Source organism: Heloderma suspectum, chromosome 14 (genome assembly GCF_057233095.1).
Source record: "Heloderma suspectum isolate Gila_16-S chromosome 14, 16-S_ref, whole genome shotgun sequence".
Lineage (NCBI taxonomy): Eukaryota > Metazoa > Chordata > Lepidosauria > Squamata > Helodermatidae > Heloderma > Heloderma suspectum.
The window spans coordinates 13,260,859-13,280,365 of record NC_139471.1 but is presented as its reverse complement, the minus strand read 5'-3'; the positions used below and the strand labels follow the sequence as shown (position 1 = coordinate 13,280,365).

General features: G+C 45.9%; 1 protein-coding gene across 1 annotated transcript in view; it reads right to left on the bottom strand.

The window, feature by feature from the left end:
• The window catches only part of COL27A1 (collagen type XXVII alpha 1 chain), a 146,261-nt gene that overhangs the window by 22,909 nt on the left and 103,845 nt on the right, over nucleotides 1-19,507 (bottom strand). The window contains exons 40-47 of the mRNA XM_084820772.1: nucleotides 13,235-13,279; nucleotides 9,855-9,962; nucleotides 9,143-9,222; nucleotides 8,250-8,321; nucleotides 4,099-4,152; nucleotides 2,715-2,768; nucleotides 387-468; nucleotides 83-190 (exon numbers count right to left, since the gene is read on the bottom strand). Coding sequence (XP_084676898.1) covers nucleotides 83-190; nucleotides 387-468; nucleotides 2,715-2,768; nucleotides 4,099-4,152; nucleotides 8,250-8,321; nucleotides 9,143-9,222; nucleotides 9,855-9,962; nucleotides 13,235-13,279 — 603 coding nt within the window. The remainder of the gene's footprint in view (nucleotides 1-82; nucleotides 191-386; nucleotides 469-2,714; nucleotides 2,769-4,098; nucleotides 4,153-8,249; nucleotides 8,322-9,142; nucleotides 9,223-9,854; nucleotides 9,963-13,234; nucleotides 13,280-19,507) is intronic.

Below are 19,507 nucleotides of genomic sequence, written 5' to 3'. Positions count from 1 at the left end.
AGGTGCATCAGAAGCACCTCCCCCACTCCTCCCATTGCTAAGCTGGCCTGAGAAACCCACACAAACAATTCTGCACAGGTACCTCTTTCCCCAGCTCTCCATATCCTCCAGGCTGCCCTTTTGGGCCCTTCTCTCCAGTCTCCCCAATGCCTCCTTGGACACCTGAATCTCCTGGGGCTCCTTTAGCACCCTGGAAAGGGAGGAAGAGGAGGAGGAGGAAGGGAGGGAGGAGGAGGAGAATAGATATCAGGCTATTTTCAAGTCTGACTTTACTTACTGCATTCAGAAAGTGATTGCTGTTGTAAATTGCAATGACCTTGTCCCTGTCTGGCATAGCTGGAATATTGGACACTAGACTCTGAGCCTTGTTGGGGCTCAGGGGGTACTTTCACCTTGTCAAAGCCTTCCAATGCAGAAGGGGGGTTCCTGACTGAGGTGGGGGAGGGCAGGGGAGAGGACAAGGAAGGCCTAAAGATGAGCAGGGAGATGAGTGTGAAACCAAAAGGGGCCTCCTCACATGTGGCAACCAGCTTGCAAAGGCCTACTCATGAGCAAGGCAAGGGAGGCAGGGAATGTAGGTGGCAGTGGTGGGGAGGCAAGGCAGCCATTTACAAAAGGCAGAGGAAGTAGTAGGCTGAGGAGGATGGAGCTCCATGGTCAGGAAGAGAAGCAGGGGTCTGTGTGGGTGAATAACCCCCTTCCCTTCAGCATAGGCTAAAGGGTCCAAGACCAGCCCCCTTTCTTTCTCACAAGTCTCAGAAAAGACTTTTCTGTGACCTTGTGACCTCACAAGGTCACAGAAAAAGGGCGCAATCCAACAAACGTTGAGACAGAAAAAAGGTCCACAACCTCCAGCATTCCCCCAGCCAGCCATGCCGGCTAGGGAAAAGCTGGGAGTTGTTGCACTTTTTTTCTGTCTCAACATGCATCGGATTGCACTCCAAGACTTGAATATTAGAGTTATAGAATGTCATGCATAAGAAGTGTTCCTTTTGCGATACAAGCATAGAAATTGGTAGCCATATTCTAGAGACTATGAACAATCTAGATGTGGAGCCAGATTATTTTTGTTCATTTTGAAAATGGCTGCCAAACTGAATGCCCACGATAAGAAAATTGCTATCTCGTCAAATGTGCATGCACCAAAGACAAGATCTGGTTTAAGCCCCACTTTGGCACTTCCGAAAATAGGGCATTTCATCTCTGGTCACTTCAGGCATGACCTGCTTTATCATGGTACTGAAGCAGAGCTTCACTTTGGACATCTGAGGCTTCGTAATGTCTCCCTGTTGACTAACAACTAAATAAATAGTGATAATTTTTTTTAAAAAAAATTATTTGTCACTAACCCCTTTAGAGTGGATGAAGCCTGCCAATGTCAGTAAAAAAGCTGCAGGGGTTTCTGTGTTAGGTGCCTTTACAGCAGGGGTGGGCAATCTTTTTGGCCCCCAGGGATCCATGCAATGCCAGCTCATGGGGTGGGGGCTGTGTGCACAAATACACACACAAAGATATACACAGTTCAAGATGAGGGGTGAGGAAGTCTCAGTCTGCCCTCCCTGCTCGCGGAGATCAGGGGATGTGAGGCAGGGGTTGTTTCAGATCACCACTTCCTCACCACTAATAGCACCATGATTACTGGGGCATGAGATTAAAGTTCTTCCACTGATCCTAATGCAGATCTGCTGCTTTCTCACTGCAGACTGCTGCTCCTTCATGTGGGATCTGCATCTGCTACTACCATAGAATCACAGAACAGTAGGGTTGGAAGGGGCCTATAAGACCACCGAGTCCAACCCCCTGTTCAATGCAGAAATCCAAGTCACCCTGACAGGTGGCTGTCCAGCCTTGTCTTGAATGCCTCCAGTGTGGGAGAGCCCACCACCTCCCTAGGGAATTGGTTCCATTGTTGTTATTGCTCCAACAGCCAGGACATTTTTACCTCATGTTGAGTTTGACTCCAAGAGAAGCTTTTATTGGTTCCCCAAGTTCCTCTTTTATTCCTGTCCCTTCTGACAAACCATAACAGTGATATTTCAGGATGGTGGGTGGGTTAAACATCATGTGATACCAGTGACAGCTGGTGTCTCCAGTTCTGGAGGGGCTGTGATCCAATTCAGGGTTTTACTTACCACCAGCCAACACTCCTAACACTGCTATCCAGGGTTCTGAGAGATGTTATCCAGGGTGCTGAAAGCTGCTATCCTGGGCACTTAAAGGTGCTATCAAGGGTGCTGTGTCTGACCCCAAAATGGGTTGAGCACCTTGGACAGCGCCGTTAGAGTTTTGGCTGATGGTGACTAAAACCCTGAGTGGAATCACAGCCCCTCCAGAACTGGAGTCAACCAGCCACCACTGTGGGATACACATATTTGCCCATTGTCCACCGTTATTGATAAGGGGTTAGGGTTCTCACTAGCCTTCGCCAGAGTTGTTAAGCATAAGTAAGAGACCCTCATTTGTATGTCGGCTACCACAGCCACAAAAACCATCGGGGAGAAGAATTAATTTGGCAAGTGCGATTCCCATGGGTGGAAGAGTAGTTGTCAGGCTTCTGCCTCTAGAAGAATGCATATATTACACACACACACACACACACACACACACTGAATTTGAGGTTTTCAAACCCAGGTGCAAGAGGAGGCCTGTTAGCGCTTGTTACCCAAAAAAGGCATATGTGGCCCAGGTCTTCAAAGCTCTTTTGAAACACTGACCTGTTCCCCTTTTGACCCAGGCTGACCTTCTCCTCCAAGTGCGCCTGGGGCACCCTACAGGAGAAAAGCATTAACAGTCCTCAACTCTTACTAGACAAGTCTTTTAAACACAAATATGCAGAAAAGCTAGAGTGCCGAATAAGGGAGGCCACTGAAGCTCATCAGGTCAGGCTTGGAAATTTATTTATTACATGGATTCCTTCCATCATGGAAGTCAAGATAGTGTGCATGGGGGTTCCTTGGCAGTCTCCTATTCAGGAACTGACCAGGTACAATGAAGACTGCATCATGTGCCCTCCGACCATGCACTGAGACATATTATGATATGCTATGATATGGATTCAATCCTAAAGGAAATCAACCCTGAGTGCTCATTGGAAGGACAGACACTGAAGCTGAAGCTCAAATATTTTGGCCACCTAATGTGAAGAGAAAAGTCACTGGAAAAGACCCTGATGCTGGGAAAGACTGAAGGCAAAAGGAGAAGGGGACGGCAGAGGATGAGATGGCTAGATAGCATCACCGATGCAATGCATATGAACTTGAGCACACTCCGGGAGAGAGTGGAGGACAGGAAGGCCTGGCATGCTATTGTCCATGGGGTCATGAAGAGTAGGACACGACTTAATGACTGAACAACAACAGGATATGGATATGAACTTCAGGGACACATAATGTTCACCTCAAGAAGAGGCAAGCACTATGACCCCCACCCTTCCCCCAATTTTTGTTCTGGCTCAAACTAAAGGCTGTCATGTGATAGCCTGGGATCTGGGAGGCTTAGAAGCAGGAGCAGCTGGTCACTCTAGTTCTGGAGGGGCTATGATTGCATTCTGGGTTTTAGTTACCACCAGCCAAACCACTAAAGATGCTACCCAAGGTGTTGAACTGTATCACCAAAATGGGTTCAGCACCTTGGACAGCACCTTGATAACTTTGGCTGGTTGTAACTAAATCCCTCAATGGAATCACAGCCCCTCCAGAACTGAAGTCCCCACCCACCACCACCTGGAAGACGAAGCACTAACTTTCAAATGAGGTAGGGGGGCAGGAATTGAATTCGGTGTGGCTCAGAAATGAGCTAAGCCATTTCCCGAAATGGCTCTGCTTCTTTCCAAGGCATTCTGATGTGAGCCAGGAGTAGCTTGCCCATCTCTAGTGGCAAACGCTGCCCCAGGGGTGATTTGGAAGGGCTAATAGCTGAAGTCTTCTTGATTGGAAGGAGAAGAAGGGGACAGATAGCAATGTTAATCTTTTAATGTATTACAGATATTTTCACACTGCTCTTCAATCATGTTCCCAGGGTGGGAAATTAGAGAGGACCTAATGGAAGCCAAAACAGAGAGAGAAAAGTTGGAGAGGGACATCCCTCTGTCTTCTGTACCTGCTCTCCATCCAGCCCACTGATACCAGCTCCTCCATGGTCCCCAGCTTCACCCTAAAGAGACAAAGGCATTCAACAAGGTAGAAAAGTCCTGGGTAGCCAAATATGGGTTGGCATAGAACAGTGCAACTAAAACTATGTTTTGTGTCATCTTTGGCGTTCTCAACTCAGGCCTCTCAGTGAGAAGACCAGAATGTATTTATTTTTATTTCATTTTATTAGGCAACCAAGTACAGGTTGGAGCCAAAGAATGTATGTATTTGTTACTTCTTCCTAGCCTAAAAGAAGCCCCCTAACAGCCAAAACATGTGTGACATCGGAGATCTTTCCTTCTTCTTTTTTTTTTTACTCTAAAGAAGCTATGGTGGTATGCATGTGTACTCTGAATTGGATTAGAGCCACAAATTTAAGGGGAGGGGTGTTTAAACTTTCCACCGTCTTGTTTTCCCAATCTAAATACCCTTCTCTGCAAGTTTCTATTAGCCCCGGTCCCTGTATTTATTTATTTTCTGCTGGAGGGTTAATAGCAGCTTAAATAGAGAAGGATTTTGACCAGGAAAACAGCACAAGGGGAAAAAGTTAAACATCCCCACCACCAGGGCTACTGCACTGACCAAAAACAGAGCCCACACACCAGCATTTAATCTTTAATCTGTTCCTCTGATTATTGACAGTACTGCTGACTCTTTAATATTTGTATTGTTGTATTTATTATTTTGGTTGTTACTGTATTGTTGTTTGGGTTTTTTTTAATGAATTAAAAAATGACTGATGCCCAAGGGCATCAGTCATTTCGGCAGTATATAAATTTAACAAACAAACCTAGCTAAATCAATTTCCCCCCTCCCCCACTGCCATCCTGGCCAGTCTCATACAACCAGATTAGTGGACTCATCCCAATTTAACATAAAACGGCTGACCTAGCATTTATAAGACACACCTGGTGTCTAACCTAGCATATACTGGTTTGGGAAGAGAGCTGGAAGAGAGTGTTAAATTGTGCTTGGATTGACTCTCTTCCTTTTAAAAACATAATAATAATCTCAACCTTCTCCATGATGTCATTATTATTATTATTATTATTGAATATATTTTTATTTATTTTATCTTTATAAATGAAATAAACAATACCCCAAATACCAACAACCTGATCAATACTACAATTTCCCAGCAATACAATATTCTAAAGAGGACACCACAATAACAAAATGAAAAGGAACGGGGGGGGGGGGAGAAAGGAGGAAAGGAAGTAGAGAAAAAGAAAAGAAAATTATTTCACCTTCCCTCCATCTCCCTCCCCTTTAGAGGATTAAGTTTAAACTCCAATACCCCCCAGCCTTCGATGCCATTCTGTTTTAAAAACTATATCTATAACCTTAACAATCTTACAGTTTAATAAAAAAACCTTACATTTCAATATCATATCATCAATCTTATATCAAAGAAACAGGTCTACAGTTCGTTCCCAGTAGCCTATATTAATAATAATATTAATAATAAAGAAATATAGTGTTATATAATAATAAAACTTAAAATAGACCTTTAACGATCAGTACTATATTTTCTACTAGATATATAAGTACATATGCACAATACACCCTCAAGTAATAAATTTAAATACAGCATATCATATCTGTTTTGAAATAAAAAGAAAAAGAAAAGCAAGAACAAAAAAAAAGCAAGAAAAGAAGAAAGATGAATGAGAATAAACGAATATATGTATAATCGTTTATCTTCTGACCTAACCTGGATCATGTAGACTAAACACAAACAGTTAACAAAGCTTGTTTACAGATTCCAGTTCATGGAGTTGTAACAGAAATCTCATGCATTTTTACGTTCAGCCATACCTCTGCCATTTCATGATTTAGAAACTTCTCCATCTGACCTTCAGACACAATACACAGTGTAGCAGGATATTTTAAGTAATATTGTAAGTTCATTTGTTTTGCCATATTTTTCACTTTGGTAAATTGCCTTATTTTATTCACCACCTCTTTGATGTAGTCTGGAAATAACATACGTAACTCTATCTTGTTTCCAGGAAAGGCTTCCACCCTCTCTTGACAAACGCAGGATATAATTCTTTGTGGAGACTTTTGCAAATTGGACTATGATCGTATAGTCAGTCCCTTTAGCATTTGGCACATGAAATGCCTGCTCAATATCAAGTAAATAATCAGATGGGATAGGGAGTACCTCATGCAAAAGTTTATCCACAAAAATAGGCACTTTTACATCATCAGATAGATTTTTAATCCCAATAATACGTACGTTGGATCTGCGCGTGAAGGCCTCCAGTTGAGAAATTCTGTCAGAGACATTTTTAAAACAAACCTGTGTTGTAGTTTCATTCCCTGCCATTCGGTCTTCTAGCTCGTTAATTTTCATCTCCATTTTTTGCCATGATGCATTAATTAGATCCACAGCTCCTTGCAAGGCGGTGATGGAATTTTGGATTAAACCCAACATTTTGGCTTGCTCCGTAAATTGCGAAGATAAAGTCTTTATCAGAATAAATAATTCCCCTATATCTTCTGTTTTCGAAACTTTTGACACAGGAGGTACGGGGGGGAGGAGTTGGCGGTGATGCCAGCCCCTTTCTTCTCCTCGGTGTAGTCATGTTTCTCTCAAACAGTTCTTGCAGGTCCTCAGATGTTCTCAAATATTGTTAATATTTCTTAAATCATCCCTCAGGAGTTGTTGATATTTCTTAAAGCATATATTATTATGGAACACGTCAGCCCTGTTTTCTCCTATGAGATAGGAGTTTCAGAACAGCTTTTTGCATTGGTAAAGCTCTGGGGAGATAATCCTGGAATCCAGCCCCCCCACTATCTCGTGGGGGGTACTTTTCGCCAAGATGTTATCCAGATGTTGCCTTGCCCCCCTTTAAATTGCAGGGGGGAGATGAAAAGGTTTTTCAACCTTTTGAAAAGTTGTTTAAGAAAGCTCCCATGGATGGCCCATGGGAAGCTGCCAGAGCGACATTGGTTCCAACCGGAAGTCGATGTCATTATTTATTATTATTATTATTATTTACTTATTTCATTTTGATACCACCCAATCACCGAAGCCCTCTGGGCAGTTCACAAAAAATAAAACCACAAATATTGAAATCATAATATTTCCTTAAACCCTAACATTACGTACAGTGCAATCCCATACATATCTGCCCAAGGTACATTCCCCTGACTTCAATGGGACTTAATCCCAAATAAGTGTGTATAGGATTGCAGCCTTAGTACCTGGGAATAAGCAGAATTGGACACAGGGCAAATTGCTTCCAAGAAAACATGCACAGAAACAGACTGCTAAGGTTTTATTTTCAATAAGTGGGCTTCAATACCAAATTTTAAAATTTATTTTGCTCCTCCCGCATAACCACACCCAGAATGTAATGTTTCTATTTCAAAAATGTTGTAAATCTGGCCAAATCCTGAATGCGTCCAAAAATTTTATTTCGGCCATACATAAAACACACAAATGACTTCATTGTATAATGTTCCCAGATGTGTGGGCTGCATTGGATACTCTTGTTACCACCCTTACCTTTTCTCCTTTCTCCCCCAAGGGCCCTTCAGGACCAGTCATTCCTTCTCTTCCCTGTAAGGATATGATACTGATGCTGGTTAGGTAGATGTCTCACATTCTGTGTTGTTATTAAAAACATAAGAAGAACCCTGCTGGATCAGAGCAGCAGCGGCCAACTAGCTGTCAACTGGAAATCCACATGGAGGACATGAGTGCATCAGCACCCTCCCACCCATTTTCCCCAGCAGCTGGTGTATGTAGGCATACTGCCTCTGATACATAAGGTAGCATAGAAGCATCAAGACTAGTAGCCATTGGTAGCCTTCTCCTCCTGTAATTTGTCCAACCTCCTTTTAAAGCTATCCAAATTGGTGGCCATCACTATGTCTTGTGGTAGCAAATTCCATAGTTTAACTATGCTCTGTGTTTAGTTTAACTATGTGCAAATTTAATAAATACTCCTTCCACCTCATTATCCAAAATTAATAAAAAGGCTGAAGACTACAAGGGCCAGGACTAAGCCCTGCAACACCCCACTGGATACTTCCCTCAAGTTTGATGAGGAAATACTGGCAAGCACTCTTTGCATATGGTTCTCCAAGCAGCTTTGGATCCACCTAGCAGGAGCATCATCCAGCCCACACTTCACTAACTTGCTAATACTCTGGAGCTTGAGGCACTGAAGCAAGCTGGAAGAGGACTAGAACGCAAGTGGAGAAAGAGTCCCGACTAATGGAGTCGAACTCCTGGCTAATACAATCAAATCCATGATCAACATCAAGCCTACTTAGTGGTGGTGAAGGCAGTGAAGAACTGCTAACCCACTGCCTCCATGGCATCCTCCCTATGCCAACTGGCGGAGCTTTTCCAAGTAGTTCAGGGCCTATTACAGAATGGCCCAAAGGAAGTGGTTGAACCCTCCGCAGCCTGTTGTGATCTATTTGCTCAGCATTTGGAGGATAAAATTGCTTGCATCCATCAGGACCTTGACTCCACTGTTTTAGCAGATAGATTTCATGAGGAGACCAGAGCACAGTCTAGTCTAGTATTATTGGCTGAGTTTCAATTCAGGCTTGAGAATGTGGTCAAGATGCTTGGACAGGTATGTATGACCACTTGCATGTTTGATCCTTGCCCTTCTTGGCCAGTGAAATTTGGCAGGGAAGGGACAACTGGTTGGGCCTGGGACATGATAAATGCCTCCTTGCAAGAGGGAGTGGTCCTGGGTCGCCTGAAAGAGGTGGCAGTAAGACCACTCATTAAGACACCCTCCCTGGATCCAGAAGTTCTGACCATTTATAGGCTGGTTGCAGATGCCTTTCTGGAGGTTGCTGGCCAGATCCAGGCACTCTTGAACGAGACTGATTTTCTGGATCCATTTCAGTTGAGGTTCAGGCCTAGCTTTGGTACTGATACTGCCTTGGTAGCTCTGCATGATGACCTGTGTCACGAGAGACAGGGGGAATGTGTCCCTGTCGATACCCCTTAATCTCTCAGCAGCACTCAATACCATCTATCACGGTAGGCTTCTGGAGCAGCTGTCTGAGTAGAGGGCATTGCTTCGTAGGGGTTCTGCTCCTGCATGGACAGCTGTTTCCAGAGGGTGGTGCTTAGAGGGTATTGCTCAGCTCCATGGGTCCTCCAGAGTGGGGTTCTGCAGGGGTTGATTCTATCCCCCCTATTGTTTAACATCTACATGAAACTGCTGTGTGGGATCATCTGTAATTTGGGGGTGCATTGTCATCGGTATGCTGACAACACGCAACCCAGCTTCTTTTCATCTCAGGCAGGTGTGGCTGTGGATGTGCTGAATAGGTGTCTGGTCTCAGTAATGGACTGGATGAGAGCCAATAAACTGAGGGTCAACCCAGACAAGTCTGAGACTCTACTGGTAGGTGGTTCCTCTGACCGGATGGGTGAACTGCAACAGGCTCTGGCTGGGGTCATACCCTCCCTGAAGGAGCAAGTGTGCAGCTTTGGGGTACTCCTGGATCCATCATTGTCACTGGAGGCTCAGGTAGCACAGAGAGCCAGAAGATTACATTTTTAAAAAAAATATTGACATGAGGCTTGGCTTGCTTACACAAGCCATCTGGGTGTTCTGTGGTACACAGAGCATCCTCCAACCCTGCCTATTGAAGAAAGTCCTTCTGCCCAGTGGCCCACCTAAACCAGGCTCCAAACTAAGCAGCACCCAAAAAGAGGTATGTGCACAAACTTACCTGATATCCAGCTGGACCAGGAGCTCCCAGTGGGCCAAGAGGCCCCAGCTCTCCTGCTGGTCCTCGTTTCCCTGGAATACCATTTTGTCCATGTATACCAGGAAGCCCCTAAGGAGTAGCAAAAACATTTCTAGAAAAAAACACACCAGTGCATGTAAACAAGTGTCATAAAGTGGGGGTGTGAAGGGTTGAGACCTACAGAGGCTAAAGGAAAAAAGGTCAGGCTTAGAGACCTGGAGTTTTCTGTTGGTTGGGGGTAACCCTGAAGGAGTAGTTTCATTTCTCTGGTTAAGTGTCAGTTTCATTTATCCAGTGAAGTTTCATTTCTTCAGGTTTGAAGGAGTACTTTTGTTTTTGAGGGAGAAGAGTATATAAAGAGAAGGAGAGAGCTGGTAAGAGCAGGAGTCAGGAGACCAGAGCCTGAAGTGAGAGCAGATTCTGAAAAGTGAGCAGGAAAAAGAAGCCTAGAAAAGTCTAAGGGCAGCTAGGGTAAAGGAACTTGCGTTTTGCAATTTTTATTTTCTTTCAATGGCTTCTGTATCACTCAGCTGTATTACGTAAATACCTTTAGTTGTAAATTGCTTGTTGTAAATCTACTAACTAAACTGTTGCGGTTAAACCCTGTGTCAGGACTGTCAGTCACCCCATGTCTACAGTCTAAACCCCACATTATTGGGAGAGGATTAAAAGAAGGAAGGTGGGACCCTTAAGGAGGCAAGAGATCCTTAAGGAGTTGCTCAGGGCATCCAGGTCACAAGTGGAACCTTGACAGGGAGTGAGCAACCTGTGGCCCTGAGGACACATACGACACTCACCCTAATTTTCAAAATCCTTCTGCAAGTGATCAGTTTGGACTTCTGACAAGAGCAATCTGTCCCTTCACTGGCCAAAGAGGAAGGAAGGAAGGAAGGAAGGAAGGAAGGAAGGAAGGAAGGGTTGGCAGAGACAGAGAGAGAGAAGGAGAGGCCACACTGCCTTTTGGCTCTGGTCCCACTCACCTCTGAGAAGATTCCCCACCCCTGGTCATGAAGCAGCAGAAGCACCTTTTGGCTTGTGAGCTTCAGAGGCGACGGCTGGCCACTGCAGGCCTGAAGCCAAAACACAGAGTCTTCTGCCACACTCATACAATTCCTTCAGTTTACACACATCTCTTCTGGTGCATTAACCATCACACTGTCCTTACCATGAGATGAACTGAAGGGGTGAAGAGATTGGGTGAGTGCGCACTCCTCTTTTAGGAGGAGGATGTGCTCTTTTAGGAGGAGGAGGTGCCATGCCACCAGGGCCTTGCTTACACCTTCTGGGCATGACCAGCCAGACTGAGAAAAGTGATTTCCAGGTTTTTCTGGTTAGGGCTCAGTCAAAATCCCCCTGTCCCCGTTTCATTGTCACTAATCAGCCGGGTGCAAGGAAAAGTGGGTGGGGCCCCATGAGCTACAAGGAGAGTGACTAAGGGCGGTATGTGGTCCATGAGTATCTAGGGATGTTGGAGAAATCTGCCATGGATACAAATGAGTTCATATTTCTATGAATCCAAACTGAGAATTCTGCAGGGGACCAGCTTTGGGGGGGAATTTGCATTAGTTAATGCACATTAGCGCTAATCCGTATTAACTAGTGTGCATTTGTGCAAGTCTGCAGTAGCGTTAATGCGAATTAGCATTAATGCGAATTAGGGCTAATGCAAATTAGTGCTTCAGCTATGGGATGGTATAGAAATGTAATGAGTGAATCAATGAGGTAGAACAAAATTCTGGTTAAAGAAATGAGCAGATGATGGACCAAAAGACACCCGACAATCCGAGAAACACAGGCAGAATAGATTTTTAAAAATCCATACATCCCTACTAATATCCCATCTGTCTTGACAACTCTGATGATATCCTTACTCCTGAACTTTACTGAAGGGCCCATTCTACTTCTCCCCCTAGGGTGCCTCAGTCCACCACAATGAGGGGTCTTCTGTAGGGAAAATGCTTGCTGCCATTTCTCTTGTGTGTGTCTGTGGTGGGGGTGATGGGATGGTTTCTTTCCTCTTAGAAATTCCTCTTAGGACTTCATTTCCTCATTTCTTTCCTCCTAGGACTTCATTTACAACTATTCTCACTGAGTGAGGGAAAGGCAAGAGGTGGATTCCAGTCTCATGGGAATGCTCAATTAGTATATGTGAAGGGCTAGATACACACACACACACACACACACACCCCGAAGCAAAGGGAAAGAGCTGGCTCAGATACTGCATACACAGACTTTTTGGAGCGGCAGCCTGGTTGCCTGGGCAATGGGCGGCCTTCCTCTCACCACTATAGCCCAGGGTGCAGAGAAGCAATTCCAGACTAGGGATATATGAACTGTGTCAAGTCCGTTCCGTCTGTGTTTCGCAGATTGTCAGGCACTTTTTGTTCCGTCGCCCGCTCACAGACGGATGCGAATTTTTTCGTCATGCGGAAAAATACGCAGATAATTACGTAAGAGGTTCCGTAACAATTTACATAATTTACCTCAGTACGTAACATTTAGCGCATTGTCCCCCATTCCTTAGCAGAAACTTATGTATTTATGTAAGTATTTACATAAGTATTTACATAATACTTCCATTATTATGGAATTCCATTCAAATTTTCCTCAGCAGAATCTTGAGTATTTTCCTATGAATAAATATGCATACATTTCAGGAAAGTAAAAAAAAAAAATCTGCAAGTCCACGGACTCTTCGCAGCCTGAGGGGGGTGCTCCGCAGCGGATGCCGCAGGTCAGATTCTTCGAAATCCAAGCTCATTTTAGTCTGTCTCGAATTCCAGGCACCCATCCTGGTGACCAGGGCCGGCCCTACCATTAGGCAGAGTGAAGCAGTCACCTCAGGTGGCAGACGCTGGGAGGTGGCAGCAAGGAATTGGAGGAGAGACCTGTGTGTCATGTGATCTGCTCTGCACCTCCTAATTTAGCCTGCTGCCTTCATGTACAGTGGAGGATGCTGTCTTATCAGCAGTGTTAAGACAGAATCATCTGAGTGGCCGCCTGTTTGACCTTTGCCTCAGGCAGCAAAATGTCTTGGGCTGCCCCTGCTGGTGACCCATGAGTGAGGCAAGGCAAGGCAACCCTGCCACCATGATTTAGATGCTTCCCTGCACTGCTGCGAGAGCAGGGCCCCAGGCAGTGATCTGGGGAGCATCTGCAGCCCAAATGGGCCACTTACAAAACAACAGAAGAGCCACTGGCCAAAGATGATCCTTCTGCAGCTTGAACAATGAGCCGAAGGAAAACCCAGGATGGAAGAAGAGGAAGACAAGAGCCTAAGGCTACAAGGAGGGGGAATAAAAACCATGGCAGGATCAGAGCCAAGTGGAGCTCAGCACTATCCTTAGATAACTACATCTTACCGTTGGCCCGGGGAATCCTCTAGGACCTAAGGCGCCCATCTTGCCCTGAAGGAGAGAGTTATTTTTGCAGACAAATGACATGAACTATTATTGTGACAGATCAGTTGAAGTGAACACTTAAATAAGGGAGGGGATAGTTGCATTTATTATTTAGTTATTATCTGTTGAAATTATTTATAGACCACCTTTCACCCTAAAAGGTAACAAGGTGATTTACAAAGTAAAAGAGATGCAATAAAACAAAAGTAAAATGCACAGCAAATAACCAGGATTCCAGCCGGTACTAAAAAGCAGGGTTTAGGCATGCCTGCATGAATAGGTTTGTTTGACTAACCAGCGGAACACCTGCATCATAGGTGCCCATTGGATCCCTACGGGGCGGTCATTCCACAAATTGAGGACCACCACACAGAAGGCCCTCCTTGAAGTCATGATAAGATGTATCTCCGGTAATTGTGGCATGGCTAGGAAGGCCTCCTCAGATGACCTCAATGAATGGGCTGAATTCCATATATTACCACTTCAGTGAATTTGGTATATTATGGAAGGAGGCATACCCTCAGGCGTATCCCCCCAACTTCCTTCCTCAGTGCCACAGCTCTGATCAGCTAATCAACATTTACGTGTCCTCCTTAGTTTACAAAAGGGAGGGGGAGCCTCAGGAGATCCAGTCACTAATTTCTTGGGCCTCTTTTGCTCCAGAGGAATAAAGTGAAGGGGGGGGGGGCATTCCACAGCATTAAATGTAGAGAGTACTGATGCACTCCCATCTGCCACTATGATGTCACACACAGATACATACACATTGTTGCTCAGTCGTTAAGTTGTGTCCGACTCTTCGTGACTCCATGGACCATAGCAGGCCAGGCCTTCCTGTCCTCTGCTCTCTCCCGGAGTGTGCTCAGGTTCATATTCATTGCATCGGTGATGCTATCTAGCCATCTCATCCTCTGCCGTCCCCCTCTCCTTCTGCCTTCAATTTTCCCAGCATCAGGGTCTTTTCCATAGGGATGGCGGAGAATTTCTCCCCGAAACTTCGGGGGGCCGAACACGTTGGTGTTCCTTCGCCGAATGTCCCTCCCGGCGGCGGGTCCGGCCGGCGGTTCAGCGGGTGTTCGTGCGGGGTGGGAGCGGCAGCCGGTCTTTCGACCGGCTGCCGCCGCCGCCATTCCAATAAAAGAAAAAACAAAAACGCCCCCGTGATAGGCTACGTGACAATTAACGTAGCCTATCACGGCTAGATTTGCAAAGTCAGCCGTTATAGGCTACGTAAATCGTCACGTAGCCTATCACGGGTGACTTAAAAAAAAAAAAAACGCGTACGGATAATGGTGGCCCCCATAGGGAGCCGCCATTCCCGTTCCTTATTTGGTCGCTGTAGTCTACGTAAAGATTTACGTAGACTACGGCGACCAAATAAGTCGTATGCGCTTTTTTTTTTTTTCTCTTTGCATTAGGTGGCCAAAATATTTGAGCTTGAGCTTCAGTATCTGTCCTTCCAAAGAGCAGTCAGGGTTGATTTCCCTTAGGATTGACTGATTTGACCTCCTTGCAGTCCAGGGGACTCATAAGAGTCTTCTCCAGCACCACAGTTCGAAAGCATCAATTCTTTGGCGCTCAGCCTTCCTTATCGTCCAGCTCTCACAGCCATACTGGGAAAACCATAGCTTTGATTATACGGACCTTTGTCGGCAAGGTGATGTCTCTGTTTCTTACTATGCTGTCTAGGTTTGCCATAGCTTCCCTCCCAAGGAGCAAGCATCTTTTAATTTCATGGCTACAGTCACCGTCTGCGGTGATGTTGGAGCCCAAGAAAGTGAAATCTGTCACTGCTTCCATTTCTTCCCCTTCCATATGCCAGGAAGTGATGGGGCCAGATGCCATGATCTTAGCTTTTTTAATGTTGAGTTTTAAACCAGCTTTTGCACTCTCCTCTTTCACCCTCAACAAGAGGCTCTTGAGATCCTCTTCACTTTCTGCCATTAGGGTGGTATCGTCTGCGTATCGGAGGTTGTTGATAATTCTCCCAGCAATCTTAATTCCGACCTGTGATTCATCCAACCTGGCATTTTTCATGATGTACTCTGCATATAAATTAAATAAGCAGGGTGACAATATACAGCCTTGTCAAACTCCTTTCACAATTTTGAACCAACTGGTTGTTCCATGTCCGGTTCTTACTGTTGCTTCTTGACCCTCATACAGGTTTCTCAGGAGACAGGTATGGTGATCTGGTACTCCCATCTCTTTAAGAATTTGCCACAGTTTGTTGTGATCCACACAACAATGTAGTGTAGTCAATGAAGCAGAAATAGACATTTTTCTGGAATTCTCTTGCTTTCTCCATGATCCAGCGAATGTTGGCAATTTGATCTCTAGTTCCTCTGCCTCTTCAAAACCCCACTTGTACTTCCAGTAGTTCTCGGTTCACATACTGCTGAAGCCTAGCTTGTAGGATTTTGAGCATAACCTTAGGGATGTCAGAGAATTCCATGATGGATCTCGGTGAGGCTGAATGCCAGTGCATTCGGCCCCTCGAAAACCATCATGGAATGAAGCCCCCGCCCCCCCCCAAGAAAGGCGCGTGGGACAAAGAGCTCGCCGCCCCCAACCCAAGAAAGGCGTGTGCAATGGAGCACTTACCTGCTCCCGTCCGCGCTGCTGTGCGAATGGCGGCCGTCCTGTGGCCACCATTCGCTTCCTCCTTCTTCAGCCATGATAGGCTACGTAAATACTTACGTAGCCTATCACGGCTAATGCAGCAACACCATTTGTGTCCCTGCGGAGGCCGTGATAGGCTGCATAAGTATTTACGTAGCTGTCAGGGTGGACACTGAGCCCATAGAATCCCAGAGTAGTTCTGATTCTGAGGAAGAGCAGTCGCTCCTGGGAGAGGAGCGTGCTCCTCTTTCCCAGGGCCCGCAGCTGACGGAGATTCCTCCCACCAGCATTCCTAGATTAGAAAGCAGTCCAGGGAGTGATCAAGCGTGGGAAGCAGTCTTGGTGGACGCGCGACGCAGACGCAGAGAGCGGCGCCAGATGGAGGGCGCGGAAAGGAGGCGTAGTGCCCGGTTGGTGCTCAAACAACGGCTGCGCCCAGAGGATCCAAGGGAAAAGGGGAGGGACTCTCCCTAGTCCTTAAGTTCAGGGGTCTGCCAGTAATTCCCTTTCAAACGGGGACCAACTGTTCCAACTTAGGGCATAGGTACTCTGCTGCTCAGATCTAGTTGCTACCTGTAGAGTTGTTAAGTTGTAAAAGAAGAATAAAGCTTTGAAAAGAATCTCTTTGTCTGTGTCTGGACTTGGCTACTGGATGAGACTGGGAGAGCCCTCCAAGGAGCCCTTGACAGTAGCCTATCACGGCGGGGGGGGGGGAACCCCAGCATACGCAAATGGCGGTAGCTACCACTATTTGCGTACGCTGGGTTTTTTTTCCCCCTGCCATGATAGGCTACATAAATATTTACGTAGCCTATCATGGCAAGGGGGAAAAAAACCCAGCCTACGCAAATGGCAGCGGCTACCGCCATTTGCGTACTCTGGGGTTTTCCCCCTGCTGTGATAGGCTACGTAAATATTTATGAAGCCTATCATGGCTCACTACAGGGACGCAAATGACGGCAGCTACGACAGCCACCATTTGCGTCCCTGCAGGGCTGCGCAGTGGCCGGATGTCTGGCTGCAGGCGGCCGGAGCCGGCCGGCGGCTCTGTGACTCGGCTGTGGAGCGGAGCCAGCCGGCCAGGATTCCGGGGGGAGGCATGGAGCGCCTCCCCCCCTGGTGAGGATTCCGTGGGGAGGGACGGAGCACCTCCCCCCACCTGTGGAGCCCAGCGGAGCCAGGTAAGCAGGGTTTTGTACACCCCTACATAACCTTGCTGGCATGTGAAATGAGCGCAGTTGTGCAGTAGTTTGAACACTCTTTGGCATTGCGCTTCTTTGGAACTGGAATGTAAACTGACCTTTTCCAGTCTTGTGGCCACTGTTGAGTGTTCCAAATTTGTTGGCATATTGAGTGCAGCACTTAAACAGCATCATCTTTTAGGATTTTAAACAGCTCAGCTGGAATACTGTCATCTCCGCTAGCTTTGTTGTTACTAATGCTTCCTAAGGCCCATTAGACTTCACTCTCTAGGATGTCTGGCTCAAGTTCAGTGACCGCACTATCATGGTGTCAGGGTGGAAACTGAGCCGATAGAACCCCAGAGCAGTTCTGATTCTGAGGAGGAACAGCAATCCGTGGGAGAGGAGCGTGCTCATCTCTCATGGGCACAGCAGCTGGCAGAGATTCCTCCTGCCAGCATTCCTGAGATAGATAGTGGCCCTGGCAGTGAGAGAGTGCGGGAGGGGGGCTTGCTGGATGCTCGACGCCGATTCCGGGAGCGATGACAGCTGGAGGGCGCCGAAAGGAGGTGTAGCGCTCGTTTGGCGCGCAAGCAACAGTCACGTCCCGAGGACCCAAGGGAAAGAGGGAGGAACTCTCCCTAGCCCATAAGTTCAGCATCTTCAAGTGACTCTCTTTCAAATGGAGATCAACTGCCTACTTGAAGCTTAGGCCACTCTGCTGTTCATTGCTTAGTCGCTGGTGATTAGCATCTGAAAGAGTCATTAAGTTGTAAAAGGATTAAAGCCTTAAAAAGAGTCCTTTTGTCTGTGTCTTGAGTTAGCTATTGGAGTAGACTGAAAGAAGCCGCCAGGGCGCTCCTGACACATGGCTATCAGGGACATTAAGGTCTTTCCTGTATAGTTCTTCTGTGTATTCTTGCCACCTCTTCTTAATCTCATCTGCTTCTGTTAGGTCCCTGCCTTCTTTGTCCTTTATCATGCCCGTCTTTGCACGAAACATTCCCTTGAGATCTCTGATGTTCTTGAAAAGATCTCTAGTCTTTCCCATTCTATTGTTTTCCTTAATTTCTTTGGATTGTTCTTTTAAGAAGGCCTTCTTGTCTCTCTTTGCTGTACTCTGGAACTCTGCATTCAGTTGGATATATCTTCCCCTTTCTCCCTTCCTTTTCGCTTCCCTTCTTTCCTCAGCTACTTGTAAAGCCTCATCAGACAGCCACTTTGCTTTCTTGCATTTCTTTTTCTTTGGGATGGATTGAGTTGCTGCCTCCTGAACAATGTTACGGACCTCCATCCATAGTTCCTCAGGTGCTCTGTCTATCAGGTCTAATCCCTTAAATCTATTCCTCACCTCCACTGTATATTCATAAGGGATATGATTTAGATCATACCTGAATGGTTTAGTGGTTTTCCCTATGTTCTTCAATTTAAGCTGAAATTTTGCAATAAGAAGCTCAAGATCTGAGCCACAGTCAGCTCCAGGTCTTGTTTTTACTGACTGTATAGAGCTTCTCCATCTTTGGCTGCAAATGACATAATCAATCTGATTTCGATATTGACCATCTGGTGATGTCCATGTGTAGAGTCGCCTCTTGTGCTGTTGGAAAAGAGTGTTTGCTATGATCAGCGTGTTCTCTTGGCAAAACTCTATTAGCCTTTGTCCTGCTTCATTTTGTACACCAAGGCCATGCTTGCCTGTTATCCCGGTGATTTCTTGACTTCCTACTTTAGCATTCCAATCACCTGTGATGAAGAGGACATCTTTTTTTGGTGTTAGTTCTAGAAGGTGTTGTAGGTCTTCATAGAACTGATCAACCTCAGCTTCTTCAGCCTCAGTGGTTAGGGCATAGACTTGAATTACTATGATGTTGAATGGTTTGCCTTGGATTCGTACTGAGATCATTCTATTGTTTTTGAGATAGTACCCCAGTACTGCTTTTCCCACCCTTTTGTTGACTATGAGTGCTACTCCATTTCTTCTAAGGGATTCTTGCCCACAGTAGTAGATATAATGGTCACCTGAATTAAATACGCCCATGCCTGTCCCTTTTAGTTTGTGATTCCCAAGATGTCGATGTTCAGTCTTGCCATCTCATGTTTGACCACCTCCAGCTTACCTTGATTCATTGATCTTACATTCCAGGTTCCTAAACAATATTGTTCTTTACAGCATCAGACTTTCTTTTCACCACCAAACACATCTACAGCTGAGTGTCCTTTCGGCTTTGGCCCAGCCGCTTCACTCTTTCTGGTGCTACTTGGAAATTCCCTCTGCTCTTCCCCAGTAGTATATTGGACACCTTCCGACCTGAGGGGCTCATCTTCCGGCGTCATATCTTTTAGCCTTGTGATACATTCCATGGGGTTTTCTTGGCAAGAATACTGGAGTGGGTTGCCATTTCCTTCTCCAGTGGACCACATTTTGTCAGAA